Source organism: Andrographis paniculata, unplaced genomic scaffold (genome assembly GCF_009805555.1).
Source record: "Andrographis paniculata isolate CXL003 unplaced genomic scaffold, ASM980555v1 Contig64END, whole genome shotgun sequence".
NCBI classification, from domain to species: domain Eukaryota; kingdom Viridiplantae; phylum Streptophyta; class Magnoliopsida; order Lamiales; family Acanthaceae; genus Andrographis; species Andrographis paniculata.
In genome coordinates this window covers 1717620-1742800 of record NW_026137600.1, presented here as the reverse complement: position 1 = coordinate 1742800, position 25181 = coordinate 1717620, and the positions used below count along the sequence as shown (strand labels likewise).

Sequence of the window (25181 nt, the reverse complement as noted above, 5' to 3'; positions counted from 1 at the left end):
TTTTGGACTAGATTACTGTTAAACCCCGACAGCCTAAAATCCCAACAGCCCAGTTTTGGACTGATTTACTGTGTAAACAGTTTTGGGCTTATTTACTGTGTAATCAGCCGGCAGGAGAAACACACCCTAAACTAATAAAAATTACCATTCTCTTACAATATTTATATTATATTTTCTTGCAAATATCAATAATTCAATATAAGTTTATATTATACTCGCTCCGTCTACTTAATAAGTTTACATTTACCTGTGTACTTAGCATTAAAAATATTATTATATTTGTATTATTTTTTATACAAATATCATTGTATATGTATTATAAGACATTAATATAAGTATTTTTTGTCTTTTTCTCTTTATTTGTATTGTGGTTTGATATAATAATTAATATTTAAAGATCAACATGCAAAAAACAAATGTAAACATTCTAAATGGACGGAGGTAGTATTTTTTTATACGATCTTCATGCGCAAATAGAGGTATGTGAAACTGGCATGCCACAAATGGCAATGGACGGAACTCGAACTCGAGACCTAAGATCATCTCCAATTCATAACTTAATTTTGGAGCAGCTACAGTAAAAATGCAATTCATTTACACTAATTTTACTTTAACCACAAATTTTAATTTTTACTCTAAATAATACTCTCTCCGTCCACCAAGAAAGTATACATATTTTTATTTTGGGACGTCCAATTAGAAAGTAAACATTTCATTAAATACTCTACTTTTTCCACAAATACCCTTACTTTACATCACATCATTACTTTTACACAAAAAAGTAAGGACAAAAATGTCATTACACTACTTTTAACTACTCACTATAATTAAAATACTATTTTTTTTTAAACATCGCGTCAAAAGTAAATGTATACATTGTAAGTGGACGGAGGGAGTATATTCTCTATATATTCCTCCATTATACTCCCTCCGTCCGCTTACAATGTTGACATTTACTTTTTGCACGTTGTTTAAGAAATATTGTATTTTAATGATAGTTATGATAAATTTAATGTAAAAAGACCAAAACATCCCCTATATTACTTTTACTTTTTTGCTTTGTAATTAAGTGGTGATTTGGGGTAATATAATTAATGCATTTTACCAAAAAATTAATTAAAGCTAGAGTGTACAAAAAATTAGCAAATTTATAGAATAATTAAGATTACTAGGATAATTACATAATTACTAGAAAAATCACAAAATGCAGAAAATAACTAATGTAATTAGAATTAAAACTACACAATTAAATTTACGGATTTAAAATTAAAATTACACAATTAAATTTACAATTCACGTAATTAAATACAGTGCAGAAATCTTAGTTAAGCTGACAGTGTTCAAATTAATAAAAAGTGTACAAAATTAGAGAAAAAAAACAGTGTACAAATAAAAACTGTACATAATTAGGAAAAAAAAAAGTGTACAAATAAAAAGTGTACAAAACTAGGAAAAAAAATCAGTAGACAAACGTATAACATCATACATTGAGAAGGGAAAATCAGTAGACAACGCGATATATCAGTAGAAATCGCAATAAATCGTTATGGCATCACACAATAAAAATCACAGTGAATATAGATAAAAACCAGTGCCCAAAACAACCTCCAAAACAAATTATTTCCCTCTCAAAGAAGGATAATCATATCACAGTAACATCATGTTAACCTTTCTCATCAAGGAAAAAAATTTCCTCCGTTACCAAATGCACATTTCCCCCTTAAATTACACTATATATACATCATTAAATTCACATATTAAGCTATTCATTTTCACAATGGCTAGAAATATGAAAAAACAAAATTTAGCAGTCAATGATCTTAATAACATTGCACAATTTCTGTTGCAAGGGTCTACCAACGGGAAATCGGTTCATGGGAAAATTACTGAAGCAATTTTAAAGTATAGTGTAAGCAGACAAGTCATCCACAGAATTTGGAAAAGAGCACACGAGCAAATTCAGTCAGGTCAGCCCATATCTTTAAAAAATAAGAAATCAGACCTTCCTCGGGTTAAGAGGAAGGAGTTTGATAAAACTGCTCTACAAAGTATAGCTGTGCACAAGAGAGACACTTATACAAATATTGCTAAAGAGATGAATGTCAGCAAGAGTATTGTCGGGAATCGGGTAAAATCGGGGCTGATCAGGCCACACACCAATGCTATCAAGCCTTCCCTTAACGAGAAAAACAAGATAGAGAGGCTAAAGTTCAGCCTCAACTCACTACAGATTGATAGTGCATCGAAAGTCATCAAATTTCAAAGCATGTCACAAGTTGTGCACGTAGATAAGAAGTGGTTTAATCTTACAAGGGAGACAAAAATATACTATCTACTCCCCGATGAGCCAGAGCCGTACAAGGTCTGTCATAGTAAAAGATTCATTACGAAAGTAATGTTTTTATGTGCAGTTGTTAGACCGATGTATGCTAGTAATGGAGAGTGCATATTCGATGGGAAAATAGACATTTTCCCTTTTACAGAAAAGGTTCCAGCCCAAAGAAATTCAAAGAATAGAACAATTGGGACAATAGTTACAAAACCATTAGAATCCATCACAAAGAAAGTCACAAAGAAACTTTTAATCAACAAGGTATGTTGTTTCACTTTGTATTTCTACAATTAGACTGCCTTATCCCTCAGAAACATTTCATCATTGGGTTATTGATCACAAGTATAAGTCTTCTAATAAAAAATTACGCGAGTAATACTCATTGGTGACTTTATAACAGGTGATACCAGCAATAAAGGAGAAGTGGCCAACCAACAGGGACAAAAATATCACTATTCAACAGGATAATGCAAAGCAGCACATCAATAACTCTGATCTAGATTTCAGATGAGGAGCAAGTGCCGATGGATGGAATATCAATTTGGTGTTTTAAGCACCAAACAGCTCAGACACAAATGTGAATAACTTGGGATGGTTCCGGGCACTGCAATCTTTACAAATTACACAGCCAGGTACCACAGTTGATGACTTACTTGGAGCAGTTCACAAATCATTTGAGCAGCTATCACATACAACTCTAAATTCAGTATTTCTAAGTTTGCAAGCATGTCTTGGTGAGATAATGGCTAATTTTGGATCAAACAATTATAAGATCCCTCACCTAGGAAAAGAGTCTTTGAGAAGGTCAGGGAATCTCCCGGAAGACATTCAAGTTGACAATGAGATGATCAAAGCATGTATTGATCATTTGATGGACTTAAATAAAGTGGAAGGCCTGGAGAACTTTATAACTTCTCTAGAGGAGTTTTAGCAATAGATAAATGCATAGGTGTAGTAAATCATGCTTTTGATGATGGGATAAGTTATTGCTATTGCTATAAAACACCTCTATTTAGAGAGGTTGTTTAAGCAATAACCAATAATCTCTTTTGTAGGATAACTAAATCGATTTGTACGCTCAACAAATCTTTGGATAGGATAATATGCATATGCGGAACATTTTGTATGTCTCTTTCCACAATTTATCATCATAGAGTGTCATCAACCCACTCTCATAAATTAATTGACATTTATTGGGTGCTCTAAGATACTAATCATCATCGAGTAAGGGCTGGAGTGTACAAATTTCAATGCATATGTGGCTACATTACTTTTAAAAGTAAGCCTCCAAATACAAAATGCATCATGTGGCCATCAAAGAGCACAATAAGTAACTTTCATAAGATAATTTTCATCAAGTGGGGCGCAATGCCTACGAATTCAAAGGCACAGTGGTTGCATTACTTTAAAAGTAAGCTTCCAAATACAATATACATTATAGGACCATCAAAGAACATATTCAATACACTCTCAGACGTTAGCCTTCATCAAGGGGGGGGGGGGGGGCAGTGACTATGAATTCAAATGCACAATGGTTGCATTACTTATAAAGTCAGCATCCGATACAACTATGCACGATCGGGACACTCTCGGAAGAAAATCATCGAGTGGAAGCTAGTTATGCAAAAAGTCTTGCACATATATGGTGCATTACTTATAGAGTAAGCCATCCATAAACAATATGCACTACATACAACCAACAACCTATATTGCACATAATCAACACGAAAATCATCATTTCAACCACTAAAATTGAAATTCCCAACTTCAAGTACTCATAAAATAAAAACCATAGAAGGTATACCTCAGAGTACTCAGGCAAGGTGGTCGCAAGAGGACAGTAAATCCTCAGGAATTGAAGGAACACTTCACGGCGGCTACGAGCATTGATTCCAGCTACAAGGGTTTTTTTGGCCATGTCGTTTTGAACAACAACCGGTGACGGACACACAATGGCATCCTCGGAGTTTGGCACAACCCAGCCGGAGTACAGGTGGGAAGATTCCGGCACCTCGGAGGCCAAATATTCTGAGTTTGTACAAAAGTAAGGTATCTCAACAGACAGCCGACGGCCCCCCGTCTCGGAGGTCTCAAGCCCACCGTCGAAGGTCCCGCACGTCTCCGGCACCATGGATCTGTAAAGATCAGAGTCGAAGAGTGAAAGATCGGAATATGGCTTCTCGGGCGACTGCCAAACAAGGACGACGGGCAAAGCCGGAGGAGGATCCATTGATAAATCCTCCGATCGATCGCGATTTGGGCGATTTTGCGCCATTCGGGTGGTCGACGGCGACGGTGGAACCAAGATCTAGAGAGAACGATGAAGACAAAGATCACGAGAGAACCCTAGGAGCGAGAGAGGATCGACGAGAATGAAGAGATTCAAATAATTATTTTAATTTTAGAAATTGTTTTTTGTTTTTAAATATTGTGTTTTATTTTAAAAAATGTGTTTTAGTTTTAATTGTTGGGTTTTATGTTTAATAATTGTATTTTAGTTTTAATTATTGTGTTTAAATGTTAATAATTGTATTTATTTAAGAATAGCTGTACAAATAAATATAATGGTATTTGTGTAAATAAGTGTAAAAGTAAAGGTACGAGTAATATGGGGTGGGGTCCATACTTTCTAAAAAATGAAATATAAACTTTGTAATTGGACATCCTAAAATGAAAAAATGTAAACTTTGTAACCGGACGGAGGGAGTATTATTTTATAATATAACTTTTCATATTTATAAATTACACCAAACTTTAATTTGATTTTATATCATCACTAAAAAATATATAATTCATATTTTATTTATAAAATTATATCACTTTTTAAAAAATAAATTATATATTATTTTCTGAAGAAATAAAATTACATATCACTTTCCAAAAAATAAATTATATATCATTTTCAAAAAATAAAATTATACATTCATTTTAAAAAATAAAATTAAACAATATACACAAAAAATAACAAAAATACACTAAAAATACATAAAATACTCCACTCTTACATTGTACTCCATTTTTTAAGTAATATTGTAGAAATGGGGTTGGGTTGGAGCCCCAACCCCTTCATTTTTACCAACACATTGCATTTATAGTGGATTGGAGATATTTAAGGGTTTGATATCATATTTGATGCTTAATAACCGTCTCACATAAAAATTCAAGTTTTTAAGAAAATACAATTATTAATTTTTATCCGACTGAAGTCTCCAACAATATTAATCTTAGGATCAAACTATTCTTTTTTTTCTTCTATTTTTGCAATTATTTCTATTTATTCTTTTCAAAAATATTACATTTATATATTACATCCAACAAATAAATAATAAGTACTACTCTCTTTGTCTCGTATATTCTACAATATTTTTTATTTTAATTTGTCTCATATACATACAACATTTATAAAATAAAAAATAATTAACTATATTTATCTCATTATATCACTCAAATAAAAACATTAATATACAATTCTCAATCATCAAATCACCTAATTTTCAATTTATTCTATTTAATATTACTCATCTAAATTCCCGTGTGGAACACTATATGTTACATCATATGTGTGACCGAAACAATATTTTTATTTTTTTTAAACATAATGATTACAAATTTAAAATTTTCAAACAAACGCATGTTAAAAACCGAACTTATTCGATCTGAAATTTTTCAGGTTCGGGTTTGGGTATTTCGGGTTTGCAAAAACTCAGATCAACCCGAACCCGAAAAGAAAAAAATGCGTGTCGTGTTTGAGTCGAGTTTCGAGTAGACTTGATAACCCGAAATGTAAAAATCAAGTCGGGTTTCGTATTTCGAATTGACCTGAAATTATTTATTATTATTATTTTTTTGTAATATTTATATTATTTTAAATATAAAATAATATAAAAAATAAATAAAAATGAATTTTTTAGGTTAAGTTTTTTTTTTTTTAAGTCTTCAACTTATTTCGTGTAAAGTTAGTGTCGGGTTTATTTGGATTTCGGGTGACCTAAAACTAAATTAGGTCAACATGAACCCAAATTGAAAGAATTCGTGTCGTATTCGGGTCTAGAATTTCAGGTCAAATTTCGAATTCGGATCAGATTCGATTTGATAGTTTTTTTGTTATCCCATGATCTAACCCGAAACGAATATGATCCGAAAACAAGAATTGACACCTCTACTTAAAAAGATTTAAACAAAAAACTACAAAAGAACAGAGTAGATTAAGGGTTAAGATGTGATATTAGAATAAGTAGATCGCTGGCCTAGTTATGAAATAGGTTAAAGATTTTTTTTCGCTACATTTTTCAAAAAAAAAAAATTAATATAATATACAAATTCATTATTTTTATATTACCAACATAATTTTCTATATTTTTATATAAAAAATTTTATATTCAACAATATCACAAAACAAATACACGGGCTTAAAGATAATATTTTTAATAATAATAATAATAATAATAAAAAGGTACAAGTAAACAAACCTGGATTAGCTGTCTATAATCCGAGTCCGAGGAAACAAAAAAGTAGTTGAGCAGTTTTTTTTTTTATTACTATTATTATAATTATAATTATTATTATTAAGGTAACTGTTTTTTTAGTCCCGTAACTAGACTCTCTTATCATTTTAATCCCGTAAGTGGAGCCTATCGCAAACTAGTCTTATAAGTGAAAATTTTTCGTTATTTTAGTCCTCCGGCGCCGGAGGTGATGTGTCTGCCAGGTGTCGCTGACCTGGCGGACACATGGATTTTTTTTGTCATTTTTAAATTTTTTTAAAAAAATATATTTTTAATTTATTTTAAATTTTATTTGTTTTTTTTTTAATTTTGTCCAATTAAAAAAATAAAAAAAATGAAAAAAAAAATAAAAATCTACGTGTCCGCCAGGTGTCGCTGACATGGCGGGACACCTGGCGGACACGTCACCTCCGGCGAGCCACGCAGGCATCTCCGGCACCGGAGGACTAAAACAGCGAAAATTTTTCACTTATAGGACTAGTTTGCGACAACTCCACTTACAGGATTAAAATAATAAAAGGGTCCAGTTACGGGACTAAAAAAACAGTTTACCATTATTATTATTATTATTATTATTATTATTATTATATCGTATTTAGTTGTATGCTTTCGTAATATGTCATATTTTTCCAATTTAGAATCAACTCGTTGAATCATATATTAGGGTATGTTTCGTAGTTGTGGCACATGTTGATATTATACTTTTAATTTTTATTATTTTTTCAAATTTATATCATTTATTTTTTCTTAAAAAATAGTACTCTCTATGCTATATTTATATATCCGTTTGCTTTTTTTTAAGAAATTTTAAAAATATTAGTATTATATTGAGATAAAGTATAAATAAAAATAAAAAGACTAAATTAACCCTATTAGTATCGTATGATATAAATGTAATGACATTTGTGTAATATATTGTAAATTGGAAGGGTATTTGTAACGTTAGGTAATTACTAAAAAAAAAAATGAATAATTTGTTATGAGACGGAAGGAGTATTATCTATATAATATTTTATTTTTATATTTTATAAATTAATAAATACATATATTTAAAACTATTTATATTATAAATTAATTTATAATACTTATGTTTAAATATATTAGTATATTTTTATTTATTTGTATTATTTAACATTTTATTTCACTACAATATTACATTCATATTTAATACTCCATTTTATTGAAGTATAATTTTAAACATTCAAAATATATTTTAACTTTTTTAATTTAAAATATTTTATATCATAACTTTACTTACAACTAAAAAAAAAAAAAATTAAATTTTCATTTATCACTCACAACTTGTAACCAAAAGCACAATAATTGTTTAAACTCAATTGGTTTAACAATTAAAAGTAGAATTAAAAACACTCTTTAAGGTTTGGATATGATCTATTACTGTTTATTATTATTATTATTATTATTATTATTATTATTATTATTTTATTTTATATTACTATATTATTAAAAAATTTATTCAAAAAATTCAACATTTTTTATAAAAAAAATTATTTTGACTTAAATTTATAAGATTTTCAAGTCTCAATTCGAAATCCATATTAAATTAATACACCCTTAGGGTCAGAGAAATGGAAATAGTCTCATTTCTCTTATTTGTTTGAGTCAGTGAAACTTGAGAAATAAATTGATTTCTCTCTTATATGAAGAGAAATGATATAACGGTATATATGTTTTTAATTTTTTAAAATCTTTTTTTGTACTATCTAATTTTTATATATATTATTTTATTTTATAAAAATCAAATTTAATTTATTGTTAAAGTACTTAAATTTTACGATTTTTTAAGAATTATACTAAAATATAAACATCGTATATAATTTACTATAATTTTTTTTAAAAAAAAAATCACCAAAATTATTTTTCATTAGTTAAAACTTTGTTTTATCCAACTAATTATTTATTCTTGTTTGATCAATTCGTATAACTGCATTGAATTCTTTATTTTACCAAATAAGAAAATTTATCTACTCAATTTTATTTCTTTCTAATTCCATTCTCAATTCTCATTTATCTGTAATTTAATTCTCTATACCAAACGCGACATTAAACTTTATCTATAAATACTCAACTTGATATACACTTTTATGCAGTCAAGTTTGACAAATGCATCGTGCGTCTGTATTTTTATAAAGCTAATGTAAACACATAAAGAATAATATTTATATTATTTAAAATAATGTATAAATCTTTTATTTTTTTATTTTTTTATTTCTACAAAGGATAAAATAAAACTTAAACTAAAATTATAATATTCTCTATTAATTGTAATTTTAAAAGTATTTTAATTAATATACTTTTGGATACTCTCGATCACACATGTAATATTAATATTTCTACATACAAAAATAAATAAATACTTTGAATGTTGATTTTTACAAATTACATATATATAATACTCTTTTTTATATAATATTTAATAAATAATAAAAATAAAATACTTTAATAATATATTTACAATTAAAAAAATAACTAATGATAAAAATTCAAAAACTTCTTAAATATGGTTTGTTTGTTAACTAATTTAATTATCAATACAATTTTCCAATAAATATAATACTCTCTCCGTGAGTTTCATTTTTTATTTTTATCGGTCCTAAAACAAGGGTCTCATTTTATTTTTAATAATTTTACTACTTATATAATATAATAAATACTCTTATAACTTACAGTATATTACATTGACGCTATTATTTTTATATTACACAATACAAATAAAAATATTTTTGTCTTTTTCACTACAAACTAATATAATGATAATATTAAAAAATTTAAGTGCAAAACGTAAATATTACTCATGTTATATGACAAAATAGTATATATTTTATTCTTTCAATAAATTTAATATTAAATAATAAAAAATATTAGTTTTTTTTTTAAAAAATAAATAAATTATCAATACATACAATTATTCATATCTCATATAGAAAATACTTAAAATTAAAATACTCCTTCCATCAACTTTTAATGGTCACATTTACCTTTTGCGTTATTGTATTTAATATTAAAAATATTTTTATTTTGTATAACTTTTTGTACAAATATTTTACTACTAGTATTATAAAATATTAATAAAAATATTTTTGTAATTTTTTTTAATTTATACTCTATTTTAATATAATAATTAATATTAAAAAATCAATATATAAAAAGTAAATGAGAACCGAGGCGGACCCATAAATCCCAATAAAGATAGAGTGATGAGAGAGACAACATTAGGAATTCAATTAAATTTGCCCACTTTGGAAAGTTAGGGCCACTTGTTGATTTGGCTTTTAGTGCCCTCAAAATTAAACCAATAAACTAATAATCAATTCTACGTTAAAGATACGATGATTGTGACATTAATTACTATTAATTAATTAATTATTTATTTATGATATGTTAAATGAATGTGCCGTGGGGCTTCCTCAGTCGGGTCTCTTTAATTATTTCACTATCATTCATCATCCATGCTTACTTTATTTAAAATTTACACATTAAGCCTATGCTTAGACAATATAATTTTGAAAGTTTTGGGTTTCCTATAAATAAAAAAATTAGAGTATACTGATTTTTTTAGTCCCGTAAGTTGACCAGTTATCATTTTAGTCTCGTAAGTGAAATCTGTCGCAAAATAGTCCCATAAGTGAAAAATTTTCGTTGTTTTAGTCCTCCGGTGCCGGAAACGCCTGCGTAGCTCGCCGGAAGTCACGTGTCCGTCGGGTGTCCCGCTAGGTCAGCGACGCCTGACGGACACGTGGATTTTTATTTTTTTTTAATTGAACCAAATAAAAAAATTTTAAAAAAAAAAACAAATAAAATTTAAAATAATTTTTTTAAAAAATTAAAAAATAAAATTCACATGTTCGTCAGGTGTCGCTGACCTGGCGGACACGTGACCTCCGGCGAGACATCCGCACCTGGCGGACACGTGGCCTCCGGCGAGCCACGCGGATGTCTCCGGCGCCGAAGGACTAAAACAACAAAACAATTTCACTTATGGGACTAATTTGCGACAAGCTCCAGGAGTCTAGTTAGGAGACTAAAAAAACAGTTTACCAAAAAATTAATATTTGATATAATATTTTTTTAAAAAATATATATATATATTTGATTTGATATTTTAAAATTTTAAATAATGCCAAAATTTTAAAAATTATCGTATAGAATAGAGCCTAAAGATATGTACACTTTATTTTATTTATTTATTATAATTTTTACTACTACTAAATTTTGCTGCAACTGATTTAGGATCTATCTAAATGTCTTCACACAATAATTTTTTTTTAGTGATACTATTCTTGATAAATATTACTAATATATATATCTATAATATTTTTTTTGTTTTAAAATAATAGTTCAATTTTGTTACTTTTGTCTGTCTCAAAACAATAGTTTTATTTCCATATTTGGTAACTAGTTTCCTATTTTTTTTACAAAATTATCCTTATTCTTTCACAATAATTATATAGATAATACTATTATTTCTTAATTATCGTGAACATATCAAATGTCCATATTGTTTTCAAAGAGAGAAAGTATACACTTACTTACATAATCTATTATATATACTATTAGATTTACTCACAATAAATTACTAATTTAATATAAAATATTATTATTTTTTATATTATCTTTATTATCAGTATGATTCTTTCTATCTAATATAAAAAATTACATCTATTTAAAACACAAAGTAAACACATCCTTGTATTTTTAACACTTTGGACTATTTTACCGTTCACTTTTCTATAAAAATTACATTGAACTGTTTTTTTTTAATATCAAATGAAAGAATTATTTGATCTAAAAACGGCCAAAAAGTTTTTTTTTAAAAAGTAAACAAACCCTTGATAGTTGTAACGATTATATTGTTGGATTTTTTTTTTACTTTATTTAATATATTTTATATTTTATTTTATTTATTTATTTTTTTAAAACATGTACGCTTAATAATAATTTTTATAAAGGGTAAATTATTTTTCTAATCTCGTATGTGAACCTCTTTATAATTTTAGACTTTGAAAGTACTATATCTGAAAATAGTTCCACAAGTAAAGTTTTTTTTGTTAAAATAGTCTTTCGGTGTCGGACTCGCTACGCTGACTCTTCGGTGCTGACGTGACACTGATGCGGCTGACATATCATTTCCACATCAGTGACACGTTGGAGGATCATTTTAGTGAAATTTTTTTACTTGTGCAATTATTTTTAGACAACGTCAATTTAAAGTTCTAAAATGATAAATGAGGCCATATCCGACTAAAAAACAGTTTACCAAAACATTTAATAAAATAAAAAAATTTCACGTGTCGTTGACGTGACATCTATGTAACAATGACACGTCAGCCGCGTCAGCGCCACATCAACAACGACGAACCAGTGTGGCGAGTCCGACACCGGAAAACTATTTTAGCGAAAAATTTTTACTTGTGAGACTAATTTTAAATAAAGTCTATTTAAAAAAAAAAAAAAGAAAAACAGTTTGCCTTTTTAACAATGGAGGCGGGTAGCGTGCTAATTTGTCTGTATTGATTTGAGCAAATTAGCACACTAATACGAAGTAATTAACATTTTTCCTCAAGATAGATAACATATGTTATTTTATATAAAAATATATATCGTGGGAGTTATATATTATGCTATGTTGTATAATTTGTTTATTGTACTAAAATCACAATATATTATAATACCACATAATATTATGAAATGTGATACGTTATACTTCATTCGTCCCATAACTATGTATTCGCTTGTTTTTTGCATGGAGTTTTAAAAATATTAGTATTATATTGAGATATAGTAGGAATAAAGTAGAAATGACTAAAATAACCTTATGAGTATTGTGTGATATAAAAGTAATGACATTTGTGTAATATATTATAAGTTGTAAGGGTATTTGTAATGTTAGGTAGATAGTACAGTTACTAAAAAAAGGAAATGGATACTTTATTACGAGACAGACTAAAATGGAAAAATTGATACTTTGTTATGGGACAGAGAGAGTATATTGTATTAACATATGATATCTGAGTTATGTATTATATTGTGTTGTATAATTTGCTTATTATGTTGAAATCAAAATATATAGTGTCATATGTAATTATATAATGTGTTATTAAAATATATGTAATATACTTATATTAAGATGTACTATTTCAGATATGCGTTACTTTCTTTATAAACATGAGATGATTGAATAAAATCAATATATAATTCAATCAACACTATACATAAAGCTTTTAATAGTACTCTTTTTGTCCCAATACAATAGTTTTGTTTACTATTTTTGTTCGTCCCAAAACAATAATTTTATTTTCATAAATAATCATATCACTATAAAACTACCATTATTTTTTCATTATTATTATAGAATTGTCACTACTTTTTACAATACACTAATAGACTTTTACCCATATTTTTTACCTACTATCAATATAATATTAATATTTCTTAAATTTTGTGTCCAACACAACCAATATTATAGTTTTGGGACGGAGGAAATATATTATATTAAAAAATATCTCACCTTAAATTGTATAAAACTAAAAAGCAACACAAAAATTCTAAATAAGAGTAGTAATTAAGATTTAATATTATTATTATTATTATTATTATTATTACTATATTTTGTGTATTCCACTTTTTATTGCCAAGAAAATGAGACATTAATTAGCAATGAAGTAAAGAATATATGGCTCCACAAGGTTGCTTTTCATTAAAACGAAAAAGAATTGGTGGATAGTTCTTAAAAGAAAATTGGTCCATATAATTTAATTATATATATATATATACACTATAAAAAAATATCAATTTTGTAACGAGAATTTTTCGTTCTTAATTTCACTTTTTCCGTTACTAATGATATTAGAGACGGAATTAAGGATGGAATTACGTTAGCTACGTAAACTTTAGGGACGGAATTCCGTTACAAATATACTATTTTTTTTGTAGTGATATATATATATAACTGTTGAGGACTCCCGTTTGCGGGATATGTAACTAATGTCTTAGTTTCCCTAACAAGTTCGAGCTTTTAGGTGAGACGGTCATTAGCTTCCGACATGGTATCAGAGCCTAGGCTAGGTCTCGAGTTCGAGTCCCGCCCGTCCCCATTTGTGGCATATGCATGTGCAAGTTTCGCAGACCCACTTGCACCTGAGGGGGCGTGTTGAGGACTCCCGTTTGCGGGATATGTAACTAATGTCTTAGTTTCCCTAACAAGTTCGAGCTTTTAGGTGAGACGGTCATTAGTTTCCGACAACGAATACTTAAACCTAGATCGATTTGTTTGATTTTGTATTTGAATTTTAGTTTCATAATTTTTTTTAATGTAATTCATATAAAACGAAATGTATTTTTATTAAAAATTATGTGGACTAAATAGTTAGATTGAAATACAAACTAAACAAACCATGTATAAGATCATTGTACTCAAATACTTATACATTGTAAAATTATAAATCTATAGTTTTGTTCTTTTAATATATACATATTTTTTACTATTTTTTTATTATGCAAATTTTAGATATTTTTTTTTTATAAAAAAATATAGAAGAAAAAAAAGATATTACTTTTTTGTAAAATATTATACTGCATACAAACACAAACACATTCTATAAAGAATAACTTATTGGTGTTGGATGAACTTGTAACCTATTTATGTTTTTCAAAATTCAATTCTCTAAAATAATTCACAATATTAATATTTTTTTTAGTTAAAATATTAATATTTTCGAACTTGGAAATTTACTATTTACAAACATTTATATAATTTTTTAAACCATTATAATAAGGACATGTTTTTTAAAACACTGGCGGTGTATTTATTTGTAAGATTTTGATTTTGAATTTTGGTTTTGAATAGTAAAGTTTTGAATTGAAATAGTTATTTGATGTGATATAAATACATCTTGATGTGATATTTTGAATAATAAATAAAAAATAGATATATAATTTGATATTTTTAGAAAAAAAAAAGTTGCAATAGTGAAACCGAAAATCAATTCGCACAAGTAAACATTTGTTGTTTGGCTGTATTTTCAACTTACTATTTATAAATATTAATATTTTCTAGAAATTATCATCTAATATGCTTGTTTTAAATGTAATATTACATGCAAAAATATTTTCATTCAAAAATTAATAAAACACATATTTATATCATATCAAATAATTATTTTAATTCAAAATTTTACTATTCTCAAAACATACCAAAACACAATCAAATAAATTTCTATTCAAATGTCACAACAAATACATAACTTTTTCTACCATCTTTTTATATATTCACAAACCAACTTAAGATCCAAAATGCTTCGTTTATTTTATCCAATTTATTTATTTATTTTTCTGATAGGCATTCCCAATATATATATATATATATATATAATATTTATATTTCATTCTCTCGTATAAAAGTCACAAATTCAATACAAAATATTATTTTTATATCATCAGCATAATTTCTCGTATGTCACACTAAACAAACAAATTATTAAGTTATTTTATATTACCGACACAATTCTCATTACCGAACATAGAAAAAAAAAACATTTATAAAAAAAAAAAAAAAAATACAAAACAAACACGTCCAAAAGATCTCATTCAACACCTAAATATATCTAATGAAACATGTGTTCTCTATTCATTTTTTTTTACTAGTTCTAAATCTAACTCAAAATTTTAAGACTTCTCAAATAATATTTCTAAATTACATTATAAATATTTACTGTTAAAATACCTAGGTAAATAAATTTTGTTACTGGGTCCCTCACTCATTATTTATATATGGGTAAACTATTTTTTTTAGTCCCGTAACTGGACCCCATATCATTTTAGTTCTGTAAGTGGAGCATATCGCAAAATAGTCCCATAAGTGAAAGATTTTCGCTGTTTTAGTCTTCCGGCGCCGGAGATGCCTGCGTAGCTCGCCGGAGGTGACGTGTCCGCCAAGTGTCGCTGACCTGGCGGACACGTGGATTTTTTTAATTTTTTTTTCATTTTTTAAATTTTTTTTTCAAAACTTATTTTAAATTTTTTTTTTTCATTTTTTTTGTATTATGTTGATTTTGTCTAATTAAAAAAATTGAAAAAATAAAAAAAATAGAAAAAGAAAATATAAATCCACGTGTCCGCCAGGTGTCGCTGACCTGGCGGGACACCTGGCGGATACGTTACCTCCGGCGAGCCACGCGGGCGTCTCCGACGCCGGAGGATTAAAATAACGAAAAATTTTCACTTATGGGACTAGTTTGCGACAAACTCCACTTACGGGACTAAAATGATAAAGGGGTCCAGTTACGGGACTAAAAAAACAGTTTACCCTTTATATATACACGTACACGCAAAACTCATTAATAGTTCTTACAAAAATATGTAAACATATAATAACATGAACAACAGTCACATGCAATGCCATTTCCCAAAATACTAATCAATTTATTGCATCTTACAGAAATTACATCTGATCCATCTCATTATTATTAATCAATCCCAGCCGTCCAAAAACTGTTAACTACTTAACTCTTATAGTCACGAAAAACAAAGAGAAAAAGACTCGATACACAATATTTGGCTACTCAATTCGATTGCCCATTGTCTCACAATGCCGCCAACGCCAAGTAGCACCATACAAAAGTTTTAAAAAATAAAAAATACAAAGTCGAAATTTAGAGGGAAAAGTTATGTTGCAAATTGTAGCTAATTATTTTCTCGATTGGATTTTGGTTGATATTTGCAGATTGTCTGGCGTCGGATGAATTGCAGAAGGAGATTAGACCTTCATGCTTTGAGCCCAAATATTATAAAGGTCTACTTGATTACTGATTCAAAAATTTTTTTGTATTGCTGATGATGGTTTCTGCGATGACATGCTCAACATACGAAGAATTTCTATTTGAAAAGAATCGAGTTAGTTATAACAAAAATTCATAGTGGGACGTGAGGGTTGTAGTTGGATAAAATTATTCTGTGTGTTTGGATAGAATATTGTTGGTGATTGTCGAATATTGGATAGTAAGAATAGAAGAGATAAGTTTGGAGCTGGGGATGAGTTAAGAATATGGGGGGGAGGGGGGCGGTGTTGATTTCTTGTCGAGGGCAACTCGAATTGTATATTTTTATCTTCATATTTCAATATTTTTGATAGTGAATTAAGTTTGGGTTGGAATCTCTAAATGTAGGTTGTTGCAGTCAAATTGGGTTAATAAATGTTTTGTGCTTTATGTTCATATCGTCACCAGTATGCAATGACGGATTAAGCGAGGGGCTCGGGGAGGTTGGAGCCCCCTTGAGCCAACGAGAAAATTTCTACGAGTAGGCATTATATCTCGGGTTTCAGTTTTCAACTCCCTCGATTCTACCCCGCAAATCCCTCAGTGATAATCGCAGTTGCAACCCTCACTCTCTACCCTCCCCTGCCAATTTGCCATGGCCGGTTTGTTCCGGTCTATTGTAATTATGATTTATGATTTTAGTCTAGTAATAATAATTTAATTTGACCCAATCAATATTAATAATTTAATTAAATAAAAATTTGATAAAAGATAATTTTGGCTAAGGGCTCTAGTCAACTTCGCGGTCATAATTTTCCCGCTACAAAATTTGGTAAGATTCGAAGATCATTTCAAGATCAATGGTTCAAAACATATGATTGATTAGAGTAGAAATATCTAAAGATGCCACATATTGTTTATGGTGCTATTTTTCTTTGATGGGCATAAGCATGAGGATATTGCATTTACTGAAATTGGTTTTAGAAAGTAGAAGAAAGCTAGAGAAAAATTCAATAGTCACATCAAGGATCAAAACTAGTTTTCACAATTTTGCTATAACTATGTATGTTGGATGGATATAAAGATCAAAGAAGCAATGTGAATTATGTTATAATGCAAAAAAAAATAAAAATGTAACGGAGGATACTTATCGGACTCGATTGACCGCAGTTGTAAAAGTGATTTGATAAATTTTAGGGTTGGACTTAGTTTTCTGTGGCCATGATGAGTCAACACAATTCATACGCCCTGAGAATTTTCTTGAGTTTTATAAGTAGTATGGTGATAAAAGTGACAAAGTTGGAAAGGTAATTGATTTAAATGATCCAGGAAATAACCAATTGACGTATCCATATATTCAAAAGCAAATTATCAATCCTTGTAGTTCAGAAGTGAGAATTTTATTTTGCTAGAAATTGGGGATAGATGATTTTGATTGATGAAGCTCGAGATAGTTCTATCAAGAAACAAATGTCTTTAAATGTAAAGTTGGTAATGATCTTGGAGAGGTTAAAGAGCGATTTATTGGTGTTGTACATGTTACTGAAACTTCTACACAATCTTTGAAGAATATCATTGATAAATTTATTGCAAAAATGGATTATCACTATCGATGGTTAGAGGTCAAGATTATGATGAGGCTTCTAATATGCATGGAAAATTTAACAGGCTTTAAACCCTCATTTTGAATGAAAATGAACATGCATAATATATTAATTGTTTTGCACATGAACTTCAATAAGTTACTGTTTCTTGTATCAGTCATAATGAGCCTGTAAGCAATTTTTTTGAATATATCTCTATGATTGTAAATATTGTTAGAGCTTCGTTAAGATGAGAGATGAATTGAGGCAACGTCAATTTGATGATTTTACAAGATATGTAGAATTGAGCGATGTTGCTAAAGAAAAGGGAATGAATCAAGAAATGAGTTTTGCTCAAGCCGGTGATACTCATTGGGGTTCTCATTTCAAGACAATCACACGAATTTTTAATTTGTGGAATCCAATGAACATAATGATTGAAATTATAGCTACAGATGACAGTGATGTGAAAAGTCGAGGATTTGTTGTGGAGTTGTTTAACGAGATGAAAAATTTTGAATTTGTTTTGGTAGGTCAATTGATGAGGCATCTATTAGATAAAACAAATTCATTGTCACAAGCTCTTCAACAAAAGAATTAGAATATAAAAAATGCAAATAAAATTAAAAATAAGTTTTTAAAATAATTTTAAAAAATGAAATAAAAAATAAAAAATTCACGTGTCCACCAGTTGTCGCTGACCTGGCGGGACATCTGGCGGATACGTCACCTCCGGCGAGCCATGCGGGCGTCTCCGGCGTCGGAGGACTAAAACAGCAAAAATTTTTCACTTATGGGACTAGTTTGCGAAATGCTTCATTTACGGGACTAAAATAATAAGAGGATCCAATTATGGAACTAAAAAAAACAATTTACAGTAAGAAAATTGAATATATAATGTGATATTTTGTAGAAAATAAAATTACCGATTCCGTCCATTTGAAATATATATTATCATTTTTATTGTCAAAATACATTATAAATATTTAATTTTTTTAAATAGATTTGATCATTTTACATATCATAAACATCTTCAAACTTACACTTAATATTTACGTCAAATTATAACATGAGAACAATTTTTTTTTATATTTTTTTTGTATACAAAAGTCACATAATTTGATAGTTAAATACTACTCCCTCCGTCTTAGATACCGTGTTTGTTACACTGTAGACACGGTATTTTAGGAGGGGTGTAATTAGTAGATAATTAAGAATGTATTAGTGAAAATAATTATTCTATAATATAAATAATTATAAATTAAGATTAAGATAACTAATTAGTTTAATTAAAATTTTAAAAAAATAAAATTAAAAAATTTAAAATGAGATTAAAGTGTGTAATCATTTTCAAAAAAAGGAAAGTGACATGGAATGTGGAACGAACAGAAACGACAACGTGGACATGATATTTGGAACAGAGGGAGTATCATTTTTTAAAACCTATTTCTTTTAGACTCTAATTAATTCTACAATTAAAAATTTGACCCAAGTGTCCTCATGCGCCGGAGTTGCTGGCGTAACGACATTGTGACACATTGAGATTGTGTCGTGACAAACGGACAATGTTTAAGGATTATTTCCACCAAATTTTTAGAACTAATTCAATACAAAATTTACATATGATTCTAAAAAAATTTCTTAAATAGATGTTTATCTGTTATTCATAACACAATATTGTCGCGCCAACAACTTCTGTCATCCTTTTTTTTTTTTTTTTTTTTCTTTTTTTTAAATTATAAAACTAATGCAGAGATCGTCTAATCAATTCAATCAACATATATAATAAAAATATAGTCCAACGTACCATATTTATAAGATAACTTATGTTGTACTATATAAAAAAAAAATATATAATGGATGCTTTATCATATATGCTAATGAGTCTTATCACTATAAAGTTGTTTTGACCCAATCAACATTAAATTCGAGCTCATAAAACTAATTTAATACTCCCTCTGTCCTATTCACGTTTCTTTTCGTTTTATATCTCATGTCATTTTTTTAAAAAAAAAAAAGGAAAAAGAACTACACATTATAATTTCATTTAAAAAATTTTAGTTTAATTTCTAATTTTAATTAAACTAATTAATTATCTTAATTTATTACTCTCTCCGTCTACTTACTATATCCACCTTTTTAATTCTCTATGTCTTTTGCTTATTTTGTCACATTTTGTTTTTAAAAAAGTTACACTTTAAACTTATTTTAAATTTTTTAATTTATGATTTTTAAAATTTTAATTAGACTAATTAATTATCTTAATTTTAATCTATAATTATTTTTACTATACAATAATTATTTTTATTAATATATTCTTAATAATTTACTAATTATACTCTTCTAAAATTTTTGTATCTACAGTAAAGTAGACATTATAGCATGACAAAAAGAATATTATTTATATCAAATAGTAATTATTTAATTAATATATTTTTAATTATTTACTAATTATATTTATTTTAAATTTTCGGATTTACTGTAATCAAATTTGATAGTCGAAATGAAGAAAGTACAAATTTTATAGATAATCTTAAAATGATAGTGGTCACCGTACTGAAATAAATAATACTCTCTTACGTACGGCTCTAATAGTCTCATTTACTTTTTGTCTGTTCATATTTAAATATTATTTATTATATCAAAACATAGTACGAAATAAAAAATTACAAAATACTTTCATTAGTGTTTTATAATTCTAACAAAAGAATATTTGTAAAAAAAAAAAAATTATATAAATACAAAAATATTTTAAATATTAAATATAATAATTCAAAAGTTAAATGTAACCGGGAGTAAGTAAATAAAATAATTTTCCTATTGTTTTGTAATATTTCCATAGAAAGTAAATGTAAATGCTAAAAGAGAAAGAGTCCAAATCCCTTAAAAAGAAATTTGGATATTTAACAAAAAGCAAACCTCCATTGGAGTTGGGAGTCCTTCATAGCCGCCTATGACTCACCTATGGCTACCTAAGCTAACCTCTGCCGTTTCTCTCGTCATTCACACTCCAATCTTCCATGTGAAATCGCCACCGCCTCACCTATACATACATACATATATATATATATATGTCTATATACACGCCCCCAATTAACTTCTACATATTTCATCATTTCCTCTCTGCTGTGTTGTGTTGTGATCATCAGATTCAGAGATGTGGTTTCGTTAATCAGGACAGGGGAGGGAGGAAAAACCTCACTCAGATTTTCCTACTCGAACCAGAAGGAAATGCGACTGCAGAATGATCCATTCAACAATCAACAACATAATCATTCCGCGTTGGACGATTCTTGATCGAGTTTTTACGTTCGATTCTTCTACTGATCGGTACTGATGGAGACGAAGCTCACTTTCGGTTTCGTTGTTGCTTTGATTTCTGTCTCCGTTTTCTTCGATTCTAGTTTTGTTCGTGCTCAATCAGCCTCGGGAGATCCTTTCAACTACATATTTGGTTCGTTGCGTTTCCTTTCGTTTCGATTGATCAATCCCCTTCTCCCTTCTCTGTTTTGGTTTTAATTCCGATTTCTAGGGTTTATGTTCGTTATCGTATCTCTTTGCCGTAATTCTGACTATTTACTGTTTTTCTTTTCTCTGTTAGTAAAGAGTTCCTGTTGCTTTTTGTCTTTTTGTGATTGATACTTATCTTTCTTCGTTTGATTTCTCTTTTCTTGGAAGATATATATATATATATATTTGTATGTATTGACTGTGTTGTGAAAATTCCAACAGATTGTTCAATGTGTTCATCGATTGAAATTGACATTGAAATGAATTGATTTGAATTACTTAGGATTCAATTTCGTATTCGAAACTTTGTTCGATCATTACATTTGATATTGCAGATTGCAATTAGCTCTGTTCATCGATTGAAATTGAAATGAATTGATTTGAATTACTTAGGATTCAATTTCGTGTTCAAAACTTTTTTCGATCATTGCATTTGATATTACAGATTGGAATTAGCTCTGTATCTTTGTTGTATTAATACATTAGTTTGTGTATTTTGTTGTGTTCTTCATATTGTATGTTTTGATCCTTATTTGTGTAGACGAACACAATGCCGGTTCGTGGAAGGACGAAATAATGAGTTCTATAACCCAAGTTCCCGGCCGCGGCGCTGACGATACACCAAAACTTGTATTGGCGGCGAATAGGACAGAGAGGCCCGACATTCTCTCCGAATTTCGAAAATACAGAGGCGGATGGGATATCTCCGATCGACATTATTGGGCTGTAAGCTCGACATTTCTTGCTTTACAATGTTATCATTTTCGCCCCCGGCTAGAGTTTCATCACTTTGTGTCCAGTCTGTCGGATTTACAGGTGCTCCGGTTTTTATTCTTGCCGTATTATGGTTCGTCGTATTTGGAGCCGCGCTTTTGGTTTATTACATCTGTGGGAGGAAGCTCAACATCTGTGGCCAAAGTTCCAGCTGGTCGTCGAAGATTTGCATCATATTTCTCGCTGTCTTTACATCTGCGGCAGTGTAATCTTCTAGAACCATACCTTTTCGTCGAACGAGTATTTATCCATTTTTGGCGCTTATGGCGCATCGAAAATTGAGTGTTGAAATGGGATTTTTCGGGGTTTTACGATGTCGATTTTATTTACCTCGTCTCCAGGACTGGATGCATTTCACTTTCCGTTGGACAAGAAAAATTTCACAAAGAAACATTCGACACCGTGGATTATCTTGTGAACCAGTCGGAGTACACCGTGCACGTGCTGAGAAATGTCACGGGATATCTGTCGCTCGCGAAGAACATCAGCGTCGCGAAGAATTTCCTTCCATCGGATGTCATGGACGACATCGACAGAGTAAATTTGGAACTGGAAAACTCTGCCGATACTTTGGAGGTGAAAACTAACGAGAATTCGGCCGAAATACAGAAAATCTTCGACGCAGTGTATGATCCGTGGCTTGATAGTATTCGTCCATTCTTTGAATCGTTCTCTTGCGCCGTTTAGACTAATTGCGATTTTCTTGTTCTAGAGAATCGGCGCTGATCGCTGTTGCTGTGGGAACGCTTCTTGTATCGATTCTAGGCCTCGGTAAGTATTGTAGATTCGTCTTTTCGATTAATTTGAGTTGGTTTTATTGTGTTCGAGATTAAATTTCGTGTTTTTCTTTTTGTTACAGTGCTGTCGATCTTTCGCCATGGCCACATAATTCACATGTGAGCTATACTACCGATATTTCGACTAGTTTTTAATCGATTTTGCGCGTTTAAAGTTTGCGTTAATATACATATGCAGATTCATCGTTAGCGGATGGCTACTCGTCACAATTACGCTCATCCTCTGTGGAGCTTCGACTATCATCGACAAGTAAGATCGTCTATCCAATTTTGCTCGGTAAATATAAACGCTTTTTTCATTCGATCGTCGTTAAAACAAATCTCGTCTTACTGATTCAGCTCGATATCCGACGCTTGTATGGCCATGGAAGAATGGGTAGAGAATCCGCATTCGGAGACGGCCCTGAGCGACATCCTGCCGTGCGTCGACGAGAGCACGACAAACCAGACCCTGTTCAAGAGCAAACAAGTCATCAACGATATCGTAAACATCGTCAACGAGTTTTTGGGCTCGGTCGCAAACTCGAACCCGAACCCGACCCCGAACCCGTCTTCGTCGTACTACAACCAATCGGGCCCGTCGATACCCCCGCTCTGCTACCCGTACGACTCCGAGCTGCAAGATCGAAACTGCTCGGCACAAGAGCTATCTTTCGACAATGCGACTCTTGTAAGACAATTGAATTTCCCGAGTTTCGATCCTTTCCCATTATATCGATCATCGACTTCTTTTTTTCGCGCAGGCTTGGCGGAGTTACGCTTGCGTTGCGACGGAAGATGGCGTCTGCACCACCACCGGGCGGCTGACTCCCGAGATGTACGCGGAGCTCGTCGCTGCGGTGAACGTCGGGTACGCGCTCGAACACTACGCCCCGCCGTTGCTAAACCTTCGGAACTGTAATTTTGTGCGGGACACGTTCAGAAACATCGCACGGAACTATTGCCCGCCGTTGGAATATTATATCGGCGTCGTGGATGCCGGATTGGCGTTGATCTCGGCCGGGGTGATGATCAGCACCGCCCTGTGGATTGCGCGCGCTGACCGGAATCCGATGCAGGTCGGGAGCGTTTGTTCGGAATCGTCGGCGCCGACGCCGCCGCCGGAGGAGGAGGAGAAGAAGAAGGAGTTGGAGTAATGTAAGATATAGATATATACACATATGTACGTATATACACATATGTACGTATATACGTATAGATAGGAGTGAAGTTTGTTGGCGTATATACTCGGCCAAGCTCGAAGAGTTGTGGGCTGGTTTGCTTATAGCGTTGTTACGTTGTTGTGTGATGGAGTGATTTGTCGTTATATATGACCGTATTCTCTTTTAATTTAGATTTACTTGAAATTGTTCTTAACTTTTATATAGTATCCAAATTTAGTACTCCCTCCGTCCGTACGTGTATGTTACACTATAGACACGGTATTTTAGGAGGAGTATAATCAGTAGATAACTAAGATAGTTTAATTAAAATTAAAAAAAATTAAATTAAAAAATTTAAAATAAAATTAAAGTGTGTAATCATTTTCCAAAAAAGGAAAATGACATGGTATGTGAGACGGATAGAAACGGCAACGTGGACATAATATGTGGGCCAGAGGGAGTATAAATTTTTTTTTTACTTTAAAATTTGCATAATACTTCCTTATATTTTAAAAAATATTAGCATAAAATTCTATCGCCTTGAAACTTCTTTTGTATTATGAGAAAATAATTTTCTATCTATATATTTTGTATGGTGGGAGATTTTGTGCAATATTTTTAAAGTATAAAGAGATGTTATGCAATTTTTTATGTAAAAGTAGAAATTTATACTAAGTTTTGAAATCAAAAAAAAAATTTATACAACATTTTTTTAAAAGTATAATAAGAGGATTTCACGCAATTTTTAAAATAAAAAGAAAT

At 29.9% G+C, this 25181-nt stretch overlaps 2 protein-coding genes across 2 annotated transcripts; both read left to right on the top strand.

Annotated features, from left to right (window-relative positions):
* The first annotated feature begins 1777 nt into the window (after positions 1 to 1777).
* LOC127261677 (uncharacterized) lies at positions 1778 to 2843 on the top strand. Its single transcript, XM_051289973.1, has 2 exons — positions 1778 to 2593; positions 2733 to 2843. Exons 1-2 carry the CDS (start codon positions 1778 to 1780, stop codon positions 2841 to 2843), a joined length of 927 nt encoding a protein of 308 aa, XP_051145930.1.
* Positions 2844 to 21154: 18311 nt separating this feature from the next.
* On the top strand, positions 21155 to 24606 carry LOC127261920 (uncharacterized). The gene is made up of 9 exons (XM_051290359.1): positions 21155 to 21650; positions 22248 to 22432; positions 22507 to 22685; positions 22822 to 23106; positions 23193 to 23251; positions 23340 to 23376; positions 23456 to 23527; positions 23617 to 23947; positions 24021 to 24606. Exons 1-9 carry the CDS (start codon positions 21533 to 21535, stop codon positions 24411 to 24413), a joined length of 1659 nt encoding a protein of 552 aa, XP_051146316.1. The 5' UTR covers positions 21155 to 21532; the 3' UTR covers positions 24414 to 24606.
* Positions 24607 to 25181: the final 575 nt, after the last annotated feature.

Coding starts and splice junctions, on each gene's coding strand:
- LOC127261677 (XM_051289973.1), top strand. CDS start 1,778: ATGGCTAGAAATATGAAAAAACAAAATTTAGCAGTCAATGATCTTAAT. Junction 2,594..2,732: donor AGAAACTTTTAATCAACAAG/GTATGTTGTTTC, acceptor ACTTTATAACAG/GTGATACCAGCAATAAAGGA.
- LOC127261920 (XM_051290359.1), top strand. CDS start 21,533: ATGGAGACGAAGCTCACTTTCGGTTTCGTTGTTGCTTTGATTTCTGTC. Junction 22,433..22,506: donor CCGATCGACATTATTGGGCT/GTAAGCTCGACA, acceptor CTTTGTGTCCAG/TCTGTCGGATTTACAGGTGC. Junction 23,948..24,020: donor CTTTCGACAATGCGACTCTT/GTAAGACAATTG, acceptor TTTTTCGCGCAG/GCTTGGCGGAGTTACGCTTG.